Source organism: Plodia interpunctella, chromosome 6 (genome assembly GCF_027563975.2).
Source record: "Plodia interpunctella isolate USDA-ARS_2022_Savannah chromosome 6, ilPloInte3.2, whole genome shotgun sequence".
Taxonomy (NCBI): Eukaryota; Metazoa; Arthropoda; class Insecta; order Lepidoptera; family Pyralidae; genus Plodia; species Plodia interpunctella.
In genome coordinates, this window is record NC_071299.1 from 8398245 (window position 1) to 8421314 (window position 23070).

General features: G+C 34.0%; 1 protein-coding gene across 5 annotated transcripts in view; it reads left to right on the forward strand.

Moving 5' to 3' along the window:
* Grip (Glutamate receptor interacting protein) overlaps window positions 1–23070 on the forward strand; it is a 196927-nt gene that overhangs the window by 169925 nt on the left and 3932 nt on the right. For 3 of the 5 annotated variants that reach the window (XR_008404778.1, XM_053746407.1, XM_053746409.1), the window contains 14 exons: window positions 9552–9761; window positions 10711–10955; window positions 11349–11641; window positions 12942–13117; window positions 16047–16148; window positions 17926–18079; window positions 18757–18983; window positions 19501–19646; window positions 20088–20448; window positions 20724–20879; window positions 21447–21575; window positions 21637–22164; window positions 22309–22508; window positions 22961–23068. Coding sequence is in view for 3 of the 5 variants with exons in the window: in XM_053746407.1 (XP_053602382.1) it covers window positions 9552–9761; window positions 10711–10955; window positions 11349–11641; window positions 12942–13117; window positions 16047–16148; window positions 17926–18079; window positions 18757–18983; window positions 19501–19646; window positions 20088–20448; window positions 20724–20879; window positions 21447–21575; window positions 21637–22164; window positions 22309–22508; window positions 22961–23068 (3035 nt within the window). In the remaining 2 variants the exon portion in view is untranslated. The remainder of the gene's footprint in view (window positions 1–9551; window positions 9762–10710; window positions 10956–11348; window positions 11642–12941; window positions 13118–16046; window positions 16149–17925; window positions 18080–18756; window positions 18984–19500; window positions 19647–20087; window positions 20449–20723; window positions 20880–21446; window positions 21576–21636; window positions 22165–22308; window positions 22509–22960; window positions 23069–23070) is intronic. The other 2 variants (XR_008404779.1, XM_053746408.1) reach the window with 1 other exon arrangement.

Genomic DNA, 23070 nt, shown 5'->3' on the forward strand with positions numbered 1-23070 from the left:
TTTGACTCGTAGGTTAGGGCGAGTTGCACCATCAAATTCGACGTTGATGACCGGCGCGCCGCTGACGTTTAGATAAAATGAAGTACGTTTTTGTGCGTTACGTCCAAGTTAACGTCAAAGTTATCGGTACAACCCGCCCTTAGAGTGGCAAATTAACTGTCTTTGTTGGAAAAAAAAAATCTAATGACAAATTGCGTGTGGAAAACTGGAATAAACCTTATTTCAATGCAAAGCTCAATATTTACTATTTGAGACATATATTAATGTCTTAAATAGTAAATATTGATCGAATTCAGCTGTAACTGTAAGATACGAGCAACTCTTCATTAGGAACATTAGCCCATACTAGATCAAGCTTCATTCTGCCAACGAAATTCGTGTGTAACTCGACTACGTACAGTCTAGGTCATATAAACCTAACCAGTCACATATCTAACTTGCAACTTACTATCACATTCAGGTTTGTCTGCCTTCGACTTCTTCGAGTCGAAAATAGGAGACAAATATTTAGAGAAGTAAGTAGCCACACAATTACCCTGTCATTGGACTCATTGAGGTCTCCTGTGGAGCGGGAGGAAGGACAGTTTGAGCAAGACGACAGATAAGACATAGATTAAACCGCTCCACAGTCACACAAAGCATTTCGAGAGCATTCGAGAAACCAAATTTGTCTCCTTTTTTGTCGGCAGTATATCTATAGCAGTAGTACCCTATACTATACATTACTAGATACAACAATAGCTGTGCGTGTATCCTAGAATTTAGGTAAATTAAGTTTTGTCTATTACAGATTTATAACACAATGGATTTACGAGTCAGAGTAGGTGTCATTCAAGACTTGTTGATTTTCTGAGTTCGACAATATATAAATCCTTATTTTTTTACCTCCGATGACAGTAATAAGTTTAATGTTTCTGTGTATGTCTGTCCGTGGCAGTTAAACGGTTTAGCCGATTTTGATTTACTTTTTTTTATTTGAAAGAGAATTTAATGTTTACCTAATAAATTTATCAATAAAAGATTCGCACTCCCAAGATTATTTTATGAGATCCCTTTACATAATTTTGCAGCACATTATTAACGTGTCTACGTGAACATGGTAGTTATGCGGTCTATTCAAATATATCAAATAAATGTAAGAATCAATTATTGTTAAATTCTTACTTTAGTCGTGTGTCTGTGACAATTTTCACAGTAAACGGTAAAATCTAACACGTCACGTGACGAGGCAAGCTCCGTATTCAAATTGGGGCAGCATTTACATGTGATTCCCGGGGCGTGTGGGCACATTGATTACTGTGCGAGCACCCTTTCCTCACATTGCGTTTATGTTAGTAATGTATCACTAAATTTAACCTTAGAAGCATTATATTTAAATCAATAACTAAATGATAACATAGTTATTTTTAGTGATACAAGTATTTTCGGCTGTTTATAGGATTATATTTTTAAAATTTGGATGGATGTTACACAACACATAAACATTAGCTAATAAAACTTACCTGAATAAAATGAAAAACAAAAACAATAGGCGGACTCAAAAAGTTAAAGTATTAATTAAACAGTCAAACTTTGACGACCTCGGTGGCGCAGTGGTAAGATTCTTGCCACTGAACCGAGAGGTCCCGGGTTCGATCCCCGGTCGGGTCATGATGGAAAATGATCTTTTTCTGATTGGCCCGGGTCTTGGATGTTTATCTATATATGTATTTGTTATAAAATATAGTATCGTTGAGTTAGTATCCCATAACACAAGTCTCGAACTTACTTTGGGGCTAGCTCAATCTGTGTGATTTGTCCTAATATATTTATATATATTAAAGTTTACGGTTTAACCCACCATGAATGTGTAACTTCTGATCTCATATTTCTTCTTAATAGTGCAGGTTTAAACCCCATCAATACTTTATAACCAAAAGACTGACACACAGCCAAAAGTAGTCTTTGTTACGGAACGATGTTACGATACTATAACGAGTATTGGACGCAGTTCAAACAGCTCAGTTAAGGCGATCGACCAGCTCGTTTACACCGCAAATTGCATGGCGACGTCGCTTTAACACGTCTGACGTGGATTTAAAAGCAGTTTTCAAGATATATGCAAAGCGTTTGTAAAATTGTATCAATAAGTAACTGGACAATATGTTGAATACCTTTGACGAATCAGTCAAAAAGGCTCAGTGAAAGAATGATAAAAATAATATACAAAAACATCGAAACTATCCAAAGTCCTTCTTGGAAAAAAGATTCCCAAACTTATTGGAATGCTAATATTGTCATTACATTTTCATACGCAATAAAGACTCCCAACGACATATAGTAATAATACCTACATTTAGCCAGAGTTCGCAATTTGCTAAAGCAAACAAAAGTTACTGTGACAGCAGTCCACAGTTAACAATACTTAACTAGCGTCCGATTGTTGTGATGATTAATTTACCCAATAGTAACTATAGGCTTACATTCATTTAATTAATAAATATATTTGATGAATCTGAATGAATACGGGCATAGATAATCATTACTTATATAATAAAACTGTAACTGGACATGTCTGTACATAGGAGATATTTACGAAAAAAAAATAGCAGAGGTTTATTTAGGGTCAATAGAAGCTAAAATAATGTTTTTTAGAATTTTTGTCTGCCTGTCTGTCTGTATGTGGCGTGTGGTTCCGCACTAGGACCACTCCATATCCTCCTGTGGATATCGTTCTAACGCGACTAAGGACGCACAGCCTGTGCAACTGATGGGCAACAATAACATTCCCAAAGAGGGTCGACGAGAAATCACAGCCGAATCTTTAAAGTGCGAAGCCCGGGATAAAAAGAAAACGTTAATCTTTTTATCCCGGACTTCGCGGCTTCGCAATCCTGAATGCAACCGATAATATGCAGATATGAGATAAGTTATTTTTTACAGAAAATACATTTTTGACACAAGTTTTTATTGTTGTCTATTTGCAGATATTCTATTTGCTTAGCTTTGTTGTGAGAATTTGGGCAGGCGAAGCTGCGGACAAATGCTAGATTTTTATATATAAGTATTATGTATAAATACAATTGTAACTAATTAAATAAAAATAAATAAAGCTAGCTCTGCATCAAATGCACAGGCCATTCGATGTGTGCATTCAGCAAATGGACGGTGGGTGACTCATTAGCCTGTATTGTTGACAGAATTCAAATTACGTTGTATCGCATATACATAATTGCATTGGTTAGTGGCGCTAACCACCGTTTGGATTTTGAATACATATTCAATAATTTATTCGAATTCGTGAAATGTCCTAAGTCTTAAATATTTTAAGATTGAATTTTACAAAACAGACAGACAACTATTTAGTATTTCATGGGTCAAGTTTCTTTATAATATAGCGATGTTTTTTTAAAGACAGTATTTGTGGGTCTATCCTATAAGACCATATTATATCTTCCCCGGGATGTTATGCGAAGTGACTTAAAGACAGGGCTTTAGCAACTGATAGGGAAAAATAGTATTTCCATTGAGGGTTGCCGTCTGGCTATCGGTTATAAAATTAACGATAAATTACGTTGACCTCGACGCTTCTGGGTATTATTAGCCAAATAATGAGAGAAGAATTCCCGAAAATTTTTATACAAAAGAAAATGTCTTTGGCTAAAAAGCTAAACATGAATAACTAACCAAATGGCAATTTTAACAAGCACTATGGCCACATCAGCCACATATTTAGCCCGCTTTGTGCTCTCTAATACAGGTGCATCATTATCTGATTGGTAAGCGTACTATTATTGTTTTGAATATTCCACTGTAATTAGAAAATGAATTTTGGAGTCAAACTCTAGTAAATTATTAATATTCATAGCAATTGCCTTGCTCGTGTACAATATCAATGTCGAGTATTTAGTATTTCATGGGTCAAGTTTCTTTATAATATAACAATGTTTGTTTTTAATTTAATGTTGATTTTATGTAGGTAATATCTAATAATTGATGATGCTTGCGCTGGGACTACATCAAAGCTATGCAGTACGAAGCGGAGTTTCAAACATCCAATAAAATTTCTTTATTTGTTGTACCAATACTTACAGTGCGTCCTATAAACAATACTGTTACGTAATTTTGAAAGAAAAATGTTTATTTAAAACTCAGCTAGAGTCCGCTCCGCACAACACAGCTTAGGCGGAGTCAGCCAACACAACTCAGCTCATAAATAATAACATTTATGAAAATTAATATCAGTTTAACTTCATTTTGTTTATTTTATACTTCCTGAACTGCAAGTTCTCACTATATTAGTGCAGTTTGCATAATTCATCTAACAAGCATTTGCCTAATGTTCGTTCACGTAGAAATTTCAGAATTTCGTTTTGTAGTAGATTCTAACTTAACAACTTAAATATCAAACTGAGCGTTGGTTGCCACATTATTGTATTATTAAAAATTATATGCCGTATTTCTTTACCTCTCGAAAAATGCCAACTTTTATTTGAAATATTTTTAATTCTTATGAACGTATCATAGAAATTAGGTAATAAGCACAGCGACGGAATCCAAGCAAAAACGGACGTACATTGCTTAAGCTTAAAATTTGTCACAGCGGTCAATTTGTCATCAAAATACGTCAGATTTTCATAAGTCGCCATTTTGAAAATAAATACAGATGCCATCAAAGGACTGTGCGGCGTGTTATTAACGCACTTAAAATCACTGGCAGTAGGATGTGTTGTTTTCGTTTACTTTAACACTAAAATTTTGAATACTCGTCTATGATACAACTGGCCGTCTGCCTGACGTTGACCCTCCTTGGGAATGTTATTATTACCTTTCAGCCGCCCAGATTATGTGTCCCTAAATCGCCTTGTACGACATCTACGGTAGGATATGGAGTGGGCCTATTCTAGAGCGAAACCACACGCAACGTGGAATAAATATATGTAGGTACACAGCGTGAGAGACAACTCTGTTTTCTTGATTTAACTAAAAGCCTTCAATTAATTAGTTGCATAGTGGAAATATATAATATTAGGAACATACTAGCTCTTTGTCCAGTCTGTCAATTCAATTACATTAAGTATGACATCATTGTTGCTAAAATAAACGAGTTTAGCTTTTGTGACAATTTGATGTGTTTCGAGAAATAAAGCGATAACAAGAGTCTAATAAAGTCTAACAAAAGGATTTTATGAGCAGGAGGATGAAACGATATAGGTATCCAAAGTTAGAGCGAGACAGACAAATACAAAACTTCTTTAAAAGTTTCAATTTGGGTATGAGCTTTACGAGAAAACGTTTACTTAAAAGGTAGTGATGTTTTAGGAATTAACTTTCTATTGTATAATATTATATCTATTATATAGTCGCGTCTATCCCACTAGTATCATTGAATAGTCCTGTAAATAATTTCAGTAGAATATTACAATACTAGATAAAGCTTTTTAGGGGTTACAGTTGATTTGCCATAAAAAGGACCCTGGACTCCGACACTTGACGGTTGAGGACGAAACAAGCGCTCAGATGACAGTCTCGTAGCTATAAAATGAGTTCACCATTAAGGTTTTACTAAATCATCTAAATATACACCGAGTACACACAATAGTAACTCTAGTTAGGTAGTTCTTTGTTTTGTCAAATTGATTAATTATAAAATAATTTTGAGTGTTATTTATATACGTATACGATCATATTTTGTTTTTTTTTTTTAGTTATTAAACAAATTGTAGACGATTTTAAAAGCGAGGTAAGAGGGAACACTTTTTTGTTAGAGTTAAATTAAAATTAAAATTTTATTCTTTCACTTGATAAAACTCAAATACTTTTCATAATAAAATTAAACGAATTCCACTGACCTTTAACTGATAAATAAAACTTATTTTAGTTTAAATTTTTACAATGTAAACTAAATTATGTTAGTTAGTACTAAAATAAGTTAGTTAGTTAGTACTAAAATAAGTTATTTTAGTTTAAATTTTTACAATTTAAACTAAAATAAGTTACAATTTTTTTTATTTAAAGTGAAAGCACGCGCCAATATTTTTTTAGAACTACGTTTTTATATGTTTGTCGTTTTGTTTGTAGGTACAGTCAAAAACACATGAACCTACCCAAATTATTCGCAAACTCGTCCCTATTACCACGGTATAAAGATCCATGCAGGGTAACTTGACACGCGGTCGACTGTATACATTTTTGGATCACAGTCTGGCTTATAACATTTGTTGTTTATTTGTTAAAATTGTATTAAATGTTACCTGTTGTGTTGTGTATGCCTCAATAAATAAAATAAAATAGGTACTTCTCGATTTGGCGCTTGGTATCCATTTATTTGTCATCATGTGCAAATGTATCCAACGCAAAATCTATTATGTGTCGATATTTAATCAATAACAGTGTTAATTTGTCTGTTTCAATCAGCTTAATCTGATGCGTTCCGCCATTGTCTGTAATCACCAGTAATAAATTAATGTATTCCTACTCTTTGTACAGAGATAATTTCATTAAACTCAATGACCCCAGGACCGAAATTTGTCAATAATAGATCCGTAACGGATTTTATGGTCCAATGATAGTAACCCTCTTGGCCGATACATATCTACATTAGTTTTATGTTAGTTTAAAGAAAGGATGGAATCCTTCCTTTGTATATTTCACCTTTATATACTTCATAAGTTTTCGTTTACTATCCACGATCACAGTCATGTATAGAAACTTTATTTCATCACTTAATTGATGAAAATCGAAAACGCAATAGGTGTAGGATCTAGACTTGATGCTTTGGAAAACGATATTGTGTCTTCAACGATGTTGGCTAGTCCATTTAATATGCCTCTCTAAAAGTTTTTACTCACTAATACAGATTTTAGGGGTTCATTTGATTCGATTTCTTAAAAAAATGAGGGAATTACATTCCCACTTTCAATAGTCGACATACAAATTGTTCTATAGTACGGGTCTATAATATTATCCTCTTTTAATTGATAATATCGGCCTATCCGAATCGAATGTGGATCCCACAATTACATCGATATCGCATCTCAGGGTTGTTGAAGAGGGTAAGGCAAGTTTTTGTGCAGATTTCCAATCGAATTGTATTTAGAAATGAAATCCGGTATGGGCATTGTTTGGTAGAAGCGAGATAGAAAATGTTATCGTTGCTTGGAATCTCTGTATATTATTTGGTCAAATTTTGCCCTCATGGTGTTTTTACCATTAGATTTAACACTATCAGGTCCTGATGATATAACTACAATATGTTTAATTGACAACCTCTTCGTCATTATAGTTCTTATATAAACTTATAAATGTCTGACACTAATGATGTATTTTTCGCAAGCACTCTACGTTAGAATCAGCTATGATTTGGAGCTATTAGGATAAATCAATTTAAACTCGTAATTTTCCAGGTTCATCCTGAAGATTTAGCGTGAAAGTTTAAGAAACATACCTACTCAAGTCCTCGATTTTATTAAGTCCATCAGTATTAAGTTACGCTAAATCAATAGCTAAGTCTCGTCTAAAAGGCTATAAGTCGATAAAAGGCCATTTTATAGATTCACTCGAACTATGTTTTATGTGCTCCCTTTAGTGCCATTTGACGTGATCGCTGAAAAGCAAATTACAGTTTTACACCCAACACTAATACAGTAAATGACCGAGCTAGTGAAGTGCCATTCCATATTTTACGATCCATTTTGATACTTTTACGAAGGGTTCGTAATACTTCGGATAACGTTCAAATGACGACTAGCGATGAGCGATTGCAGATAGTTTTGTTGATTCAAATCTGACTTCACATAAAATACGATGTTTATATGATCTAGTATATCATTAAAATATTCATTATATTTTAAAGATATAGTACACTTACTGATTATATTGTTTCGTTTCGTTTCGTTTCATACAAATTTATATATATACTAGCTGTCACCCGCAGCTTCGCCCACGTTATTTAGGATAGATATACTAATTGACTATATGGTCATTATGAATATCTATTCCAAATTAATCATATCGTTAGCTATAAAAGCGTGACGGACAAACAGATTTTCGCATTTATATTGCTAGTATGGAAGAAGGAAAATGGATGTAAATTAACTTAATGAAATTCTTGAGACAAAGAAGAAGAATTTCTAACAATGTTATACCTTTATGATTAAATAAAAAGGATTTAGAGATTACGATACTCGTACATTCAATTTAATATTAAATACACTATTTAATCGACAAAACAGCAGTATACTACGGTAGTACAATTGTTTATATAAACAAGAGCTTATGCTCTTGCTTCTTTTATGTATCAATTTACACGTGCTTTTGCAAATAAAATATCTTTGGGTACCTATTCCGGTATCAAAAATCAAAACACATTAGAACGTTAATATAGGTAAGTATCTTGTTTACTTTTCGGTTTGTTATTTATTTTGTAAGCCTGTATGTATACATTTAAGAGAAAAACACGAGTTTCTTTTGTTCTGAAACAAAATGCAGTAAGTACTTACCAAGTGAGCCATGTAATGCTCGAAACTTTCTTGGCAATAAATCCAAGAGCCCAAAAATAGATCGGAACGTATTGTTAAAGAACAAAGGGAGGCAGAATGTTGGAAACAATATATTTCACAAAATAACGTCATGAAAAAATCCAATTATTGCTCATGATTTAAAAAATCCAATTAAAACTGATAGGTATGTACTAAAATGTGTAGAGAGCAATCATGTAAATATATTGTGGAGAAAAAAATAAAGTTTATTAAAAAAGTAAGTGTAGTTTATTAAAGTTTAGTAAAAAAATATTTTTACTTTATTCTCATTCTCGCTTCTGTTGATTTCATTCAAGGCTATGATGTCCGATGTCCAGGGTTCTCTTAATTTTTTTATTCAGTTCTGATTTTATGACAGACTACTAGCCCAACGGCAACAGCCTTTAGGAATGCTATTTCGACTTCTAATCTGTCAAGACTTTGAATCTCTTACTCATACGACATCGAGGGGAGGAGTGGTCAGGAACCACACGCTGACAAATATAGGTATATAACAACGGAATAAATATGAGCTAGGCTTACTGTTCGGTATTTTCATAATAAAAACTGACTTATTAATTAATTTTTAACACAATTTCATCCATAAACATGAATCCCTCGTAGAACAATAGATGGGAATAACAGGGAAAATAAAAAAGGTTATTTTATTTTCGTCTGATGTTGTTGCCATGAATAATAAAGTTCTTGTTTTCCATTACGATGAGAAGAGTATGTAAATCTTCTACTAATTACTATTATACTTTTCAAACATTTTACATCAGTTCACATCGGTTTAAGAGTACATATACACATTACCAAATACCACAAAGATTATATTTAAATACCTACTTATTTCTTAAAAACTACTCCTACTATATCTACCATAAAGTTATCTACCAAAAACCTTTTCGGACAGGATTTCTTCGAATTCTTTCCCTTATTGCTTGACCACCTTTTTCGTACGAACACTACGTGGACGGCCAGATCTTTTTCTATCACAAAAGTATAGTCATAAGTTGACACCAACTAAGTTCAATTTAATTTTGTCTACAGGTCGATCAGAGCCCGGCATAGTTCCGTCCATCGTGGGCTTTACAAAAGACTCCGTGGCCCAGGAGTCAGATCGCCTCGCTCCTGGAGACAGGATCTGCAGCGTCAACGGCATCTCTACCGCAAGACTGACCAACGATGAGGTCCTCAGGCTCCTGGACAATGTGGAAGAAAGAGCTTCATTGGAAGTGGAGTACTACATGCCTAATTATGGTAAGCTCTAATAATAACACAGAAAGAAACAGATCGCCTAACGCATAGAGACAGAATGTGGGCAGAAAAACAAAACCTCTGCTTATCTTTAGATATAATTATTGTAGTTATTACGTTTAATTCAGCAGTAAATCAATATTTCTATAAAATACGTAGTGCCTATGTATATTCCCTACACACACACACACAACATACCTGAAGCAAGAAACTTTGATCCGTAATAAGTAGTCACATTATTTATGTAACGAAAGCCCCAAAATATCATCTTCAGGTGACACGATTATTTACCTCGTCATCCGATAAATGTAGGGTTTTCGCACTTGTAGCCGAGAGGCTGTCAGGATTTTATGAATTGGGTGCCGATAGATAAATCATGTCAGTGATAATACAAACTTGTCCCCCTGCGGTTGAGATGTCCTTTGGAAATGCGGCTGGTGTAAATTGGGTCACCTGGTAATCCTTTATTATATTGTCCGATAAACCGATTTTGGTTTCGGTAATGTATTACAAAATGTTCAAACATAAATTGTAATTTATTGTTTTAGTTTTAATTCTCACGCCAACATTATATAGTACATCCATTCTCTGTAAGTGAAATGTAAATTATTTTAAAGAAAATAAAGTTCTTTAATCATATTTTCAAAAATGTCAAAAAGTTTAAAAAATAAATTTTTCTTTATTCAAAACTAGCTTTTGCCCGCGGCTTCGCCCGCGTTAATTTCCCGGTATGTCCTTCTCCATACTTCAAACTACATGTATGCAAATTTTGAAGATTGGTTGAGTAGATAGAGCGTGAAGAGGTAACAAACTTACTTTTGCATTTATAATATTAGTTAGGATTGGCCATCTCATTTCTGATTTAGATTTTCAATGATCAGTCAGTCAGTCAGTTTCAGATCAACATGACAAAAATATGTAGAAAAAAAAAACATCTTAATTTTGGTTCCAGCGTCCCAAAACTCCCTGTACATCACGACCAAGTTAGCAGAGGTTCCCGTGGAGAAGATCAACGGCTCCCTGGGGATCACCATTCGCGGAGGCCTCCCGGAGAACTCTGCCCCCACAGCAGACCTGGTCCTCAACAGCAGATCCCTGGACGCGCAGCCTTTAGTCGTGACTCACGTGAGGCCGGGTGGCGCGGCCTATAACACCTCTAGAATAAAACCGGGAGATAGGTTGCTGAAAGTTGATCATGTGAGTATCTTTTACTTTATGATTAGGTATTTTATGGCAATGTGGTTCCATTCTAGTATCCTCCCGTGGATGTCGAACGAGGCGACCAAGGGCATAGCCTTGGCGACTGATAGGCAACAATAGCATCCGCAAGGAGGTTTGTCTTCAGAATAGCGGCCGATTATAACAATAAAAAACTACGTTGTCGCCAATACCGTTATTACTATAAATTATATATACCCTTGTATCTACTTGAGATACTCCTACACTACACTTATGTCATAGAAAGTGTTAAAAATTTACCCTTTGAATGTTAGAAAAGGTTAAATGACAAGTTATCTTATTATCTTCCAAATGTCAAACGTCAAAGGTCACAAAATAATAAATTTTATTTTTTTTTACATTTTGTTTCAGATATCCCTCACAAACAAAACGCTATCAGATGTCCATCAAATCCTGCAGAATTGTCCACAAATCACCAGCCTTACTATAGAATACGATGTCTCCATAATGGAGTCAGTGAAGTTAGCCACTGGTCCCTTACTGATAGAGATCGAGAGGCCTTGTAACGAAGACCTGGGGTTGTTTCTGACCAATCAGAGGTATTCTGATGATGTGTACAGTTCTGGATCCGAAACGTACCAGAGAGTGGGGAGCTGTAATGCTATTTACATTGATAGTATTTTGCCGGCTAGTATAAGTGACAGGTAAGTTGAAGGTATATACAATTTTACATTATTGCAACTAGCCCTCCGTACAGCTAAATTTGGCCCTCAAGTTTTGCAACTTTTTGCTCTGTCTACTGCGTAATTTCAAATTCGCAATTCTTCACTCAACTTAGTATAATATACATCACCTAAATGTACCTTTTTTAAGTTAACGCATGAGCTTATTGAATACTTATAATTAGGGTTTCGTAGCCGAATTGCAAAATTGGAACCCTTATTTATTCGCCATTTTGCCCAAGTGATTGACAATAGGCCACTTTTAATAATTTAAAGTAATATGGGAAAATGCAACTAATATATAGTTGCATATTCCCATATTATTTTTAAGATCCGTCCCCATCCCAATTTAATCAGTTTGCGCCTTTCTTTGTAACAATGACATCTCTATTAAAAACGAAAAAAGATTCGTTTTTACCAAAATGTCCATTGCAAATTTCACCGATTCATTGAAAGTCAACGGGCTCTTTTGAATGAAAAACCTTTGTTAATTACGTAGTTTGCACGCTCCAGGGTGTCCAATATGATTCTTCTTACTGCAAAGGGGATGTAATTGGCATTTCAGTTAAAAGGAAACAAACCTCTGTTTGTTTTGTGATACAGTAGAAACTTCTGTGCAGTAGTCGCGATCTGTTTAATCGTTTTCAACGTAATTAATGTTTACTATTCTATAGGGTATGGTAATGAGCTGATTCCAAGTGTATAAGACTGAGTGATGTTTGCTGTTAAATGTGGAATGAAATAAAAGCAAAGCTGGGTTGTTTACTACACTTAAGAGACTTGAATTACATTGAAATTATTCAAAGGTTACTAGAGTTTACGAAAAGCAATGATAATAGCACCTATATGCTATTTATTTTATCACTTGACATAAAATTTCACCTTGGAAAACATTGAAGATTAATAACCGTTTTTTTTTTCTCATTTCCTTGATAGGATTTATCGAGTGATTTTATTATTTTTTCTACAAAAAACCTATGAAGAAACTCCGCTTTTTCCTTGCTAGATTTTTGAAAATATGCTATCAATAATTCTTTTGTATTCCTAAATTGATTAATTCAATGAAAACCATTTCAATCACCGTTCTTGTTTAATGAAAGTATTAGAATAAAATCATTAACCCTTCGAATTTCAGTGAGTCTTACATTGGAACAATGGCATCCTTGATTTAAGTTAGATAACCATAGAATCACGATTAATTCCTGTTTCTTTGATAACTGCTGAGATAAGTAAATCGATTAAATAACTTTGCAAATGACAATCTTTTTAATTTTTTTTTTAGATGTGGAGCGTTACATCCTGGAGATCAGCTTTTGGCGTTCGACGACCACGTGATCGAAGGCAATAGCTATACTGCTGAAGAAGTGATGTGTTATTTGGAGAATAGTGAAGGTGGCTTCACCAGGTTACATGTGGCGCCGAGACACGTCATTGGTCAAGTCGGCAGGTACACAAGAGGTGAGGTATTCTGATTGGTAATGAAGTTGTATGTAGTGTGTACCGACCCTAATGTGAGTTGTCGCCCTCAATGACGTCAACATTCATTCAATTCAAACGAGTGGAAGGGGAACAAATATAAAAATCGCGGCGGCATCGAGACTGTAGGCATTCTCACTTGAACAGTCGGACGGAATGGCGGAATATATTTATATTGTGGTATTTCGTATATATTAAAAATATAATAATAATAAGTTTAATTTGATATGTGACTTTTTAAAAACTTATGCGGGTAGTGTGATTGTTGAGAAATTGTATCTTGCAAATACTGCACTCTACCGCACTACAAAGTCGTTGAAACGTCAGTCTCGTAAATATAATTTATGTAGTTAAGTTGTATGTACCCTTTGTCTGGCTAAGCATCTGCCGGTTGATATGGTGGACGTAAAGAAACTTACAAGAAATATTGAGAAATCAAGCAAGCAAATTCTTTATGTTCTAAAATATAACGAATGTAATTTTTTGAAATTTTAATTTTTTATTATGCTTATTAAACCCACATTTGTTAATCGACCTCTTCATGAATGTGAATATGAATATTAATTTGAGTAGGACGTTAAGATTATATAGAAAAATAATCATAAATTAAAGTAATATTTAACAATTTTGGCAGTATATGAATATCGGTCGTTGTAGTTAATACGATATTTTGTCGTAACTATATCTTGCCAAAAGCGTTACGATCCCTAAAAACATTGGGATTGAAAAGCTATTAAATAACAATGATTTGCGCAATCAAACTCTTGTAAAACATACATCTGGATACTCTTATATCAAACAGTCCTCCAAGATTATTATAATTAACCAGTTAATTCTTCGCTCTCCTGAGGCGAAGTTGTCTGAATAGCCCAACTTGAAGGCAAACTAACGATGCCTATGTGTCAAGTCATGACAGGAAAGCGAGTGATAATTACATTTACTGCAAATGCGCCAGTCAAAAATAATCCTTTATTTATTGTATCTGCGCGATCGTGATGTTATTGACTGAAAAGTCAATAACATTAAATAATAAAAGATTCGTGCTAATAGGTATATAGTTTTATGTTTAAAGAGCGAAAGTTAAAAAAAAACACTTTTTTAATTGTATTCATTGGTTTTCTAAAAAATCATATTTTCACGATTTTTAATTTCTGAGCTCTCTCTTACGTTGAAAATAATGTTGTGTAAAGATTTAGTTAAAAACAAAACAGATCGTAACAAACCTTCCTGAAATAAATATGCAGTTACATACTACAATGCTTATTCCTTTTGTTGAAAATAAATAAATTCACAATTTGCTAATCCGACTGGACTGAAATTTGGCACGTATAACGTGTGAAGTGACCAAACCTATCGAATCGCTCGCAGCTTTATACTTAATCCGCATTCAAGTATATGAACATCAAACTTCTCAAGTATAAATCAAAAGACTTAAGTTTGTAATGTGCTCCTGCAAATATAGGTAGTTTAACTCAAATTTAAACCGCTCCCGCTTTTCATTTGTTCTACATTTTGAATTTCGAACAATCCCTTGGCGGGAACGGATTATTATGTGCCTATAAACTTTGAACTAATCCCAAGTTTTGTTTCAAGTTCTCATCTTTCTTTGTTAACATGAAATGGCAAATGAAATGGTTATAAATTTCAAAGTATGAGTATAAATTAAATGTTTTATTTGCTGATTTTCCTCTTGTTAAAATGGAATAATGTTTTTTTTTTTCAAATTGAAACTTCTGAAGTTTTTATAAATCTCATTGTGCCATTTTTATATGTGATTGTAAAATTTGATTTTTTTTTTCTTTATCATTGAAAAAAGTATGTCTTTTAATTACTGCCAGTAGCAATAAGCCGCCAACGGTATTAATAAAATTGATAGATTTGTCAGATATTATTCAAATTACATTGTACGAGTATATGAAGTAGGAGCTAAAATTAAAGTGATTCAACATCCTTTAAGATTTTTTAAATATTTAAAATATATAATTATGAAAAATATATTATTTTATCTAATCATTTAAATCCAAACCGCGCTCCAATATGAAATACTTAGGTAAGTAGCAAATATAAAAGATCGCAATCTAGAATAGTGGCCGTTTATTCGGTTTGGTATAAAAATATTGTTATCTACAGTTTTACTTTACATTTTAAAGTTCCCAGACGGGTAAACAACGAAATATTTCAGACATTTGCTGGCTTGCTGTTTTGTTAACATTTTGTCTTGTTGGATTATAGCGAGCGATATTTATGTTTTCTCGCAGACGTATTTTATTATATTTGTATTTAAAAATACATAATATTGGATATATATTTTTTATGCTTCTTCTTATTAGTTAGCTAACAACAGTGGTAGATTTCAATGATTAAATTTATTTGTTAATGGTGAAAGCACGAATATTTATTTAGTCTTAAAGTTTCATATTAATATATTACATTTAATATTAAACAAGGTATTTTACGATCTAATAAATAATAAGATAACATTTAGTTGTTATTATTGTGACAATTACAGCTGTCCATTGCTCGGGGTCATTTTAAAATTACCGTATTTTAATGTTAGTAACAATAAATTGGATTGTTTTAAATTGTAATTATTTTAAAAATCAATTGCCTGGAATTCACTGGGTAAAGTATATCAGGAAACATTAAAACACAACATAATGTTGTAAATATATAACGTATCAATAGTAAATAAGTTCAAATTATTTTAATGTAATAATTTACCTCTTACTTGCCTCGAGGACTATTTGCCGCAGTTAGGCTTCTTGTCTGGGCCCAATAATTTATTAATATTCACTCACTCAAATTCAAAATTTGTACATGGACTTTATAAGTACGTTTTAGATCTTAAAAGCTACACACTAAACAATTCAGTTTATAAGAATATAATGTAGCTATTTTTTTTATATTTCAGAGAATTCGATATCAGGTAGTTCGACGTTGAATGCGAAGAAACACCGACAGAGAAACTACAGGCAAAGTTCGATGCCGAAACTAGGCTTACAGGAGGATTATGGTAAGAGTTAGAAAGAAGAAAATATTTTTTTTCTCTCATTAATATAATGATTTCATTCATTGCTTCATTAAATACAAATAAATATGTGATTTCACTATTTACATTTATTTTAGAATCTTAACTCAGAATGCTATTTACGCTCTGTCTAGTTAAAATTATATGAGCACAATCTTCAATACACGAAAAGAATTCATTGAAATTAAAACTTTTCCTAAAGGTTTATACAAGACTAGCTTTTGTCCGCAGCTTCGCCCGCGTTTATTTCGTGCGTCCGCTCATAACTTAACATAATTATCTATATCTCGGGATCTAAGCAACGTATCGCGATGAAACCTATACCAGATTTCTAGGTAGACCTTCCGCTACACAACTGTAAAAATCACAAATTCCATTCAGTCATTTTTACGTGAAAAAACATATAGACAAAAATTGTTTCAGCATAATTATTTTTCTTTAATATCTCCTATGTATAGACATAGCACACTTACAGTTCTACTCTCTGTATAGATAGATATCTCATGCAGTTGATTGTATGTGCTTTATTTTCATCGAGTGTTCATTTAGCGAGCTATCAAGTCAATTCTGATCTTAATGTTATTACATACAATGGATCCTAAGCGTATTGACCAACTGAAGCTAGGATTACAAAGGAAGGTTTTTCAGAAAAACGGCTCGGAAGGGATTTATCCCTTTTCTCCGTGATTCCAAATCGATGAACGATTTGGGTGTTGTTAGGCTTTATATGCCAGAGCCATTGGTATTCAATTATATCATCACTCTTAATTTAACTTTGACAGTGATATAATTTCTCGTATCTACTGAATGGAAATTAAAAATGTAATGGACCAATTTAGATAGAAAATATATTAATAAAATGGCATTAAAACTATAGTAATTATAACAAATATACCTAATTATTTTGTCTTTTATAAAATGCTCTTCAGACCAACGAACTTCAATAGATCTTATCTTCAAAACGGGATCATACTTAGTATAATCTAGTAATGCAATCTATGTAGTTAGATAAAGCACTTTTGATTGTATATTTTAGTTCGTCTTGCTCTGTTGTTCTTCGTTGAAATATGGTACTAGTTATTTGCAATGTGCAATTTTAGAATAAATAAGTTTCTTTCGGCATTTCTTCTCAGCAGCGGTCGTTCCGAAATGCTAGTAGTTTGTAGCTTTGGTAAACATCATTTAATTTAGAATATGACGTGAAAAAGTGCCTGTGAAGGCCTAATTTCTAAATAAATGATTTGATTTTGATTTAGACATAATTATTCCGCTGTAAATGCATATTTAAATATCACACTAGGTATTCCATTGACAGACAAATAATTTGTTTTTATGTTTTATTGTATTGCAACTAAGTTTTAGTACTCCATAAATATGTTTCTGCCTTTAATAAACCAACAACTGAAATATGTAATGAAAAACTGGTAATTACTTTATAAAGTTTAGTTTAATGGTGATTTTCAAGTAGAATATCGGTAGCACGATACAGAGCAGCGCGGGAAGAGAGCCGTCGAAGGCGGGAAAAGCAGGAGTTCATGTTTGACAGTTATCTATTGACAGAATAGGGTGCGTTCTATATTTCAATAAAATTGTTTACTAAATAATCCCTATTAGCTCTTAAATTAGGGCCAAGAGAAAGACCCAAACAAAAGAAATAAATAAACCAAAGGGATAGTGTTGACTTAGGACACCACCCGCAATCCTTGTAGTTTCTAATTTGTGACCATGAGTAAATATGCAATTTGCTAATTAACTTTGTCAGATCAACAAAACTACATGAGTATGGGCGTGTGTAGGACGGAATCCTTGAATATCCAACTGGAAGTACCCCCAGGGCAGAGCAGCGGCCTCGCGGTTCATGAGGAGAATGCTGTGTTGGTCATTTCTCATGTGGCTGCTCAATCGCCTGCTTATAGGTAAGATTTTATTTATTTTCTTGATTTTGTTGACGTTTATATGAAGAAATTATTTAGAGTAATTTACGAATAGTGCTATTAAATTTGCTAAAGTTCACCAAACCTGTAGGAATTTGTAATTACTTTAAGATCATTGTAGCATTTGGATGGCGAAAAAATAATATTAATACGAAATAAAGTTGGTTATGGCAGTAAGTAGAACTTTTCCAATTAGCAGATTATTCGGGTTTACTTTTATGTTATGTAGTATACGGCCTTTTATGCACATACGTTTTATATTTATCACTATTTGCAATACTTCTCTGATACAGTCACGTTTAGTGTAAACTAGTAAATGAAATAGGAAACAAATATCTGGATATTTCGCTTCAATTGGTTCTAACAACGGGAACATACCCAAGAAGCGCTGGCTTTATATTGTCAAGTGTCATACCTAAGCATATGAACGTGACAACTAAGGTTGACAAATTTGATGCGAAAAAGAGATGAAAAACTTATCTATTTGCAATATTTTCGCGATTTTAGTGTAATTTTTATTCTATCTCCAAACATTTTCAAACTTCGACAAAAAGCGGATTCAACAAACTTAGTTGCTTACCCATAAAACTCAATATCCGAACAATTAACCGTATTTTCAACTCATCAATCCTTTATTTAATTTATTATGTTTGTTCCAGATCCGGGTGCCTTCAAACAAGGGACCGGGTCATGTCAATCAATGGCCACGAGAACCTAACAGTAGACGTCGCTAATGAAATCCTGCAAAGGAGAAACGACTCGCATAACCTCAAATATCTGACGTTGAACGTGGAGTTCAGTATGCCGAATACGATAGAAGCGTCGTGTGGAGTTTTTAATGTTAAATTAGCTAAAACCAACGCAGGGCTTGGAGTTACAATCACAGGTAAATTAATTAAAGTATTATTTTTATAAAGGACCTTTCATAAATTGCCATATTGCAATAAAACCATAAATTGCTTGCCCTACTTTTTGAAATTATGTTGTATTTGTTTAAGTAATGTATGCACTTCTGTATTTCTATACTAAAATCGTGGACGCGTATTGATGCGTCTATGACGTCGACTAAACATCGGTTTAGTAATTTCTCTCAAATTTATCTTCTAAGAATATATCTTCAATTTATCTTCAATGAAACTAAAATAATTATAGGTCATTTTATTCAGTACCCAAATTATTCGTTTTTGAAACAATGTGAAACATAAATATCCTCTCCATCAATTTACCTATTATTATGATTTTTCGATACAAGCTTAATAAAAAAAAATATATAATGCGAAATTATCATATTTTTTTGTAAAACAGAACAGAATTTAATATAAAAACACAGCCTTTCAAGGGCGTACTAATCAAGAAAGAATCAATATCACCGAGTAGTACTATTGTTATTTTTTATTTTAAAGGATGCAAGCAGAAACTGCTAAGCAATGAGGAACCCATGGTGATATCAGACATTAAGCCAGGATCGGTTGCACATCGGAGCGGAGCGCTGGCTCCAGGAGACCAACTCCTGGCTATCAACGGACAGCCTTTGCACAATTTGTCTTTGGTAAGTTACTTCTTCTTCAATTTGGAATCTATTACGATAAGAAATATAAAATTAGTCAGAAGTCCACAGGAGTGAAGCGGTAGCATTAGTTTTAAAAATTCTCGTTGGTACTTACAATTTAAGCGGGCGGACTGTAGTAATAAAGAAGGTTCAACAAAAAATTTGGCATGATAACTTATTTACAGATCTTTCTACCTTTGTTGCTTTTATATTTATCAAAAATGTCCTTATTAGATTAGGCATAAACAAGCAGTTACATTATGTACACATTAAGTAATTCAAATTCGAATCATTTTCAGAAATTCAGAAATTAGACCTTCACAGGCACTTATGGTTTATAAATGGTTTAGAAGATATTTAAATATTCCTAAACAATTTCTGAATCAATATCTCGTCATTTAGAGTTAGAACGAACTGATTTAACCTGTTTTTTTTTTACAGGACACAGCTTTCAATATTCTTCAAAACTCGCCCGATGACATAATAACCCTAAAAGTTCGCAAGCGAGACCTAACAGACGACTGGGCGAGTGCTCATAAACACAACGCAAAATTGACCCTGCAAAGTTTTAGCAACATAGAAATAAAGGCCGTGGTACACAGCGGGGAAGATTCGGGCCATCACACAGATAGTCCTAATAACAGTGCTAAGGAAAGCGAAAGGAGTCATGGTAGCAATGAAAATGGTAATACGGCGGTATTTACAGTGGAGTTAATAAAGCAAGAAAATGGGCCCTTGGGCCTGACGATTGCAGGCAGCGAGGATATAACTCAGCCTGTGTTGGTGAGCGGGCTTGTTGAAGGTGCGAATGTTTTTTTGTTTTACAGGTTTTCTCACTTTATTTACGCTTTTTGATAATATTGTCTTCATCCTTGAACTTTTTAATAACTTTTTTATTACACGATCAGATTTATTAAAATTTAACGGAACTTACTGTTGTTTTGGTACAATTAAAAGTTTCTTATTTTTGACGGTATTGTAATTTGTGAAAGAAAAATATTGTTTCGAGATAGAATTTCCCTATTTCCATATTATTTCTTAAACAGGAAATACAAGTATAATAATGATCCGTTTCAGGCGGAGTAGCGGAAAAATGCGGTAAACTGGCGATCGGCGACGAATTGCTAAGTATCAACGGAGAGAGCGTGTTGAGTAAACCCTTGTCAGAAGCAATCAAACTATTACAGCACAGCGGGCAAAGGGTCCAACTTCAACTTTGTCGGAAAGTTACAGGTAGATACCTAATTCAATAAGTTATATAGTTTAAAGAGGATTAGATTTCCTTAGGGTCGTCTAAGACAAGATGGTCAGATTTTGTTTATCACTTTCACTAATTACTTCGAGTTGAAAAAATAGATGCAAAAAAATATGTTATTTTCTTTCACTGTCTCATCTCCGCATGTTTGCGGATCCCGGGCAACCCGGTTAACCCGGTAAAACCCGGGGTTAACATCAAAAACCTCACAATTTTGAAGACTCAGCTGTGATTACAACCTGCCACCGGTCTCGTCAAACCTCCTTCGGAATGCAGTTGTTGCCTGTCAGCTGATGGGCGGCCGCCTAGGCTAAATGTCTAAAGTCAAGCACACATAGCATAGGCGTTCAACATATGTGGGAGAATATGGGGAGGTCCTATACTAGAGCGCAATACACGCCCTGTTCATTTGACAGATTCGAATTTCCATTTGAAACACATGGAACTGTTAGTTTAAGGAAAAATCCTATGGTATCACAGTATCACAGTAATCACTTTTTTCATGATATTATTTTACGAAACTAAAACAATGTTTTTACTAATAGGTTCCATTGAAAGCGCTGAATGTAGTGCAAGGGATTCGAGTCATTCCACATCAAGTCCAGGTCTTTCCAATGACAGTGCCGTTGAGTCCTGGGATCAAAACACACCTGTCCGAACCAGTGCCAATTGTGGTAAGACCTAAACCTACTCGATATTGTATAATACTCTATAATGCTATAATAATTGATGAAGTTTACGTTATAGGTAATCCTGAAGTCATCGAATATGCCGTACCGGATAAAACGAGAATGATGGACAAACAACCATATTCCCCGACAGATGAAGATAAATTGATGGCTTCAAACTTTAATTCGGCTGCTCCGTACAGCGTTAACGACCTCCCCTTGCCAAATTATTCCTTAAACAATTCTCTTAAGACGTTTCATTACGAAAACACGTGTATCATTCCTGAAAATACTTTGAAAAACAAACAGAATATAACGAGGGAGGATGATGTGCAGCAAATTGAAATTTTGACGACAAACATGAAAGATTGTCAGATACACAACATGGAGAGGTCGTCATGTAAATGTGATTACGTTGCTATGGGCCCGTACGGAATGGTGTCACCAAAGATAAGAAGGCCGACATGGGATAATGATTACCTAAATAATGGTATTTACACTGTGACAACACCACAGAAGTCACCCCTTAAATCTAATATGGCAGGGACGAGTTTTCAATTCTCTACGAGTCCTATTTACGAAAACGATGTGCCAGGTATTTGCTTTCTGTCTCATTGAGTAAATTAAAAATAACATGTACTTTCCGTTTAAAAATGTGAGTTTCTCAATAAAATAATAATATCCACTTGGGACACTACCTTGATATTCAATAAAAAATTAAAAAATATTTTCTTGCCAGGACTTTACAACAGCGAAGCAGCGTCTCCAGCTAGGGGGTCAATCCACCACGTGATTTTATACAAAGATGCTATATACGATGACTACGGTTTCTCAGTATCAGATGGTCTTTACGAACGGGGGGTCTACATAAATAGGATCAGGAAAGGGGGCCCCGCAGATATCGTGGGGTTGCTGAGGCCTTACGATAGGATACTACAGGTAATTACACGCTTTTATATAATCTGCAAGCATGCAACTATTATATTCGGGTGGAATGTTGCAGCTGAAGTAGATATCTAAAACTAATTGAACTGAAAATTTGTGGATAAGTTTAAGTTTAGATTACAATGCATGTTTATATGGATGATCATATGGTACACCAGGAATTAATATTAAAAACTCCTCGTTTACTACTCAGAAATGATTTCTCTCGCGAATGCAAGTCATGATTGATGCCTTTAGGCTTTTTGAATAATATCTGACACCGGTAACAAAAAAATACTAAGAATGAAATAGTCGTACACTCATAATATTGAGGATCGAAACCGATAGCAATGCCTCTCTTGAATAGGGCCTTCCAGGCAATACGACCTGTGCCAGTTTTAGGTAATTAGTGAAGTAGTTCTTACAGTTACTTCAGTATCATTAATTCGAGTGGTTTTCTTTCATAGGTGAACGGTACAAGGACTGTGGACTATGACTGCTGCCTGACCGTACCATTAATAGCGTCAGCTGGGGAACGACTGGAAATCATAGTACAAAGGCTTGCAACCTCCAGAGT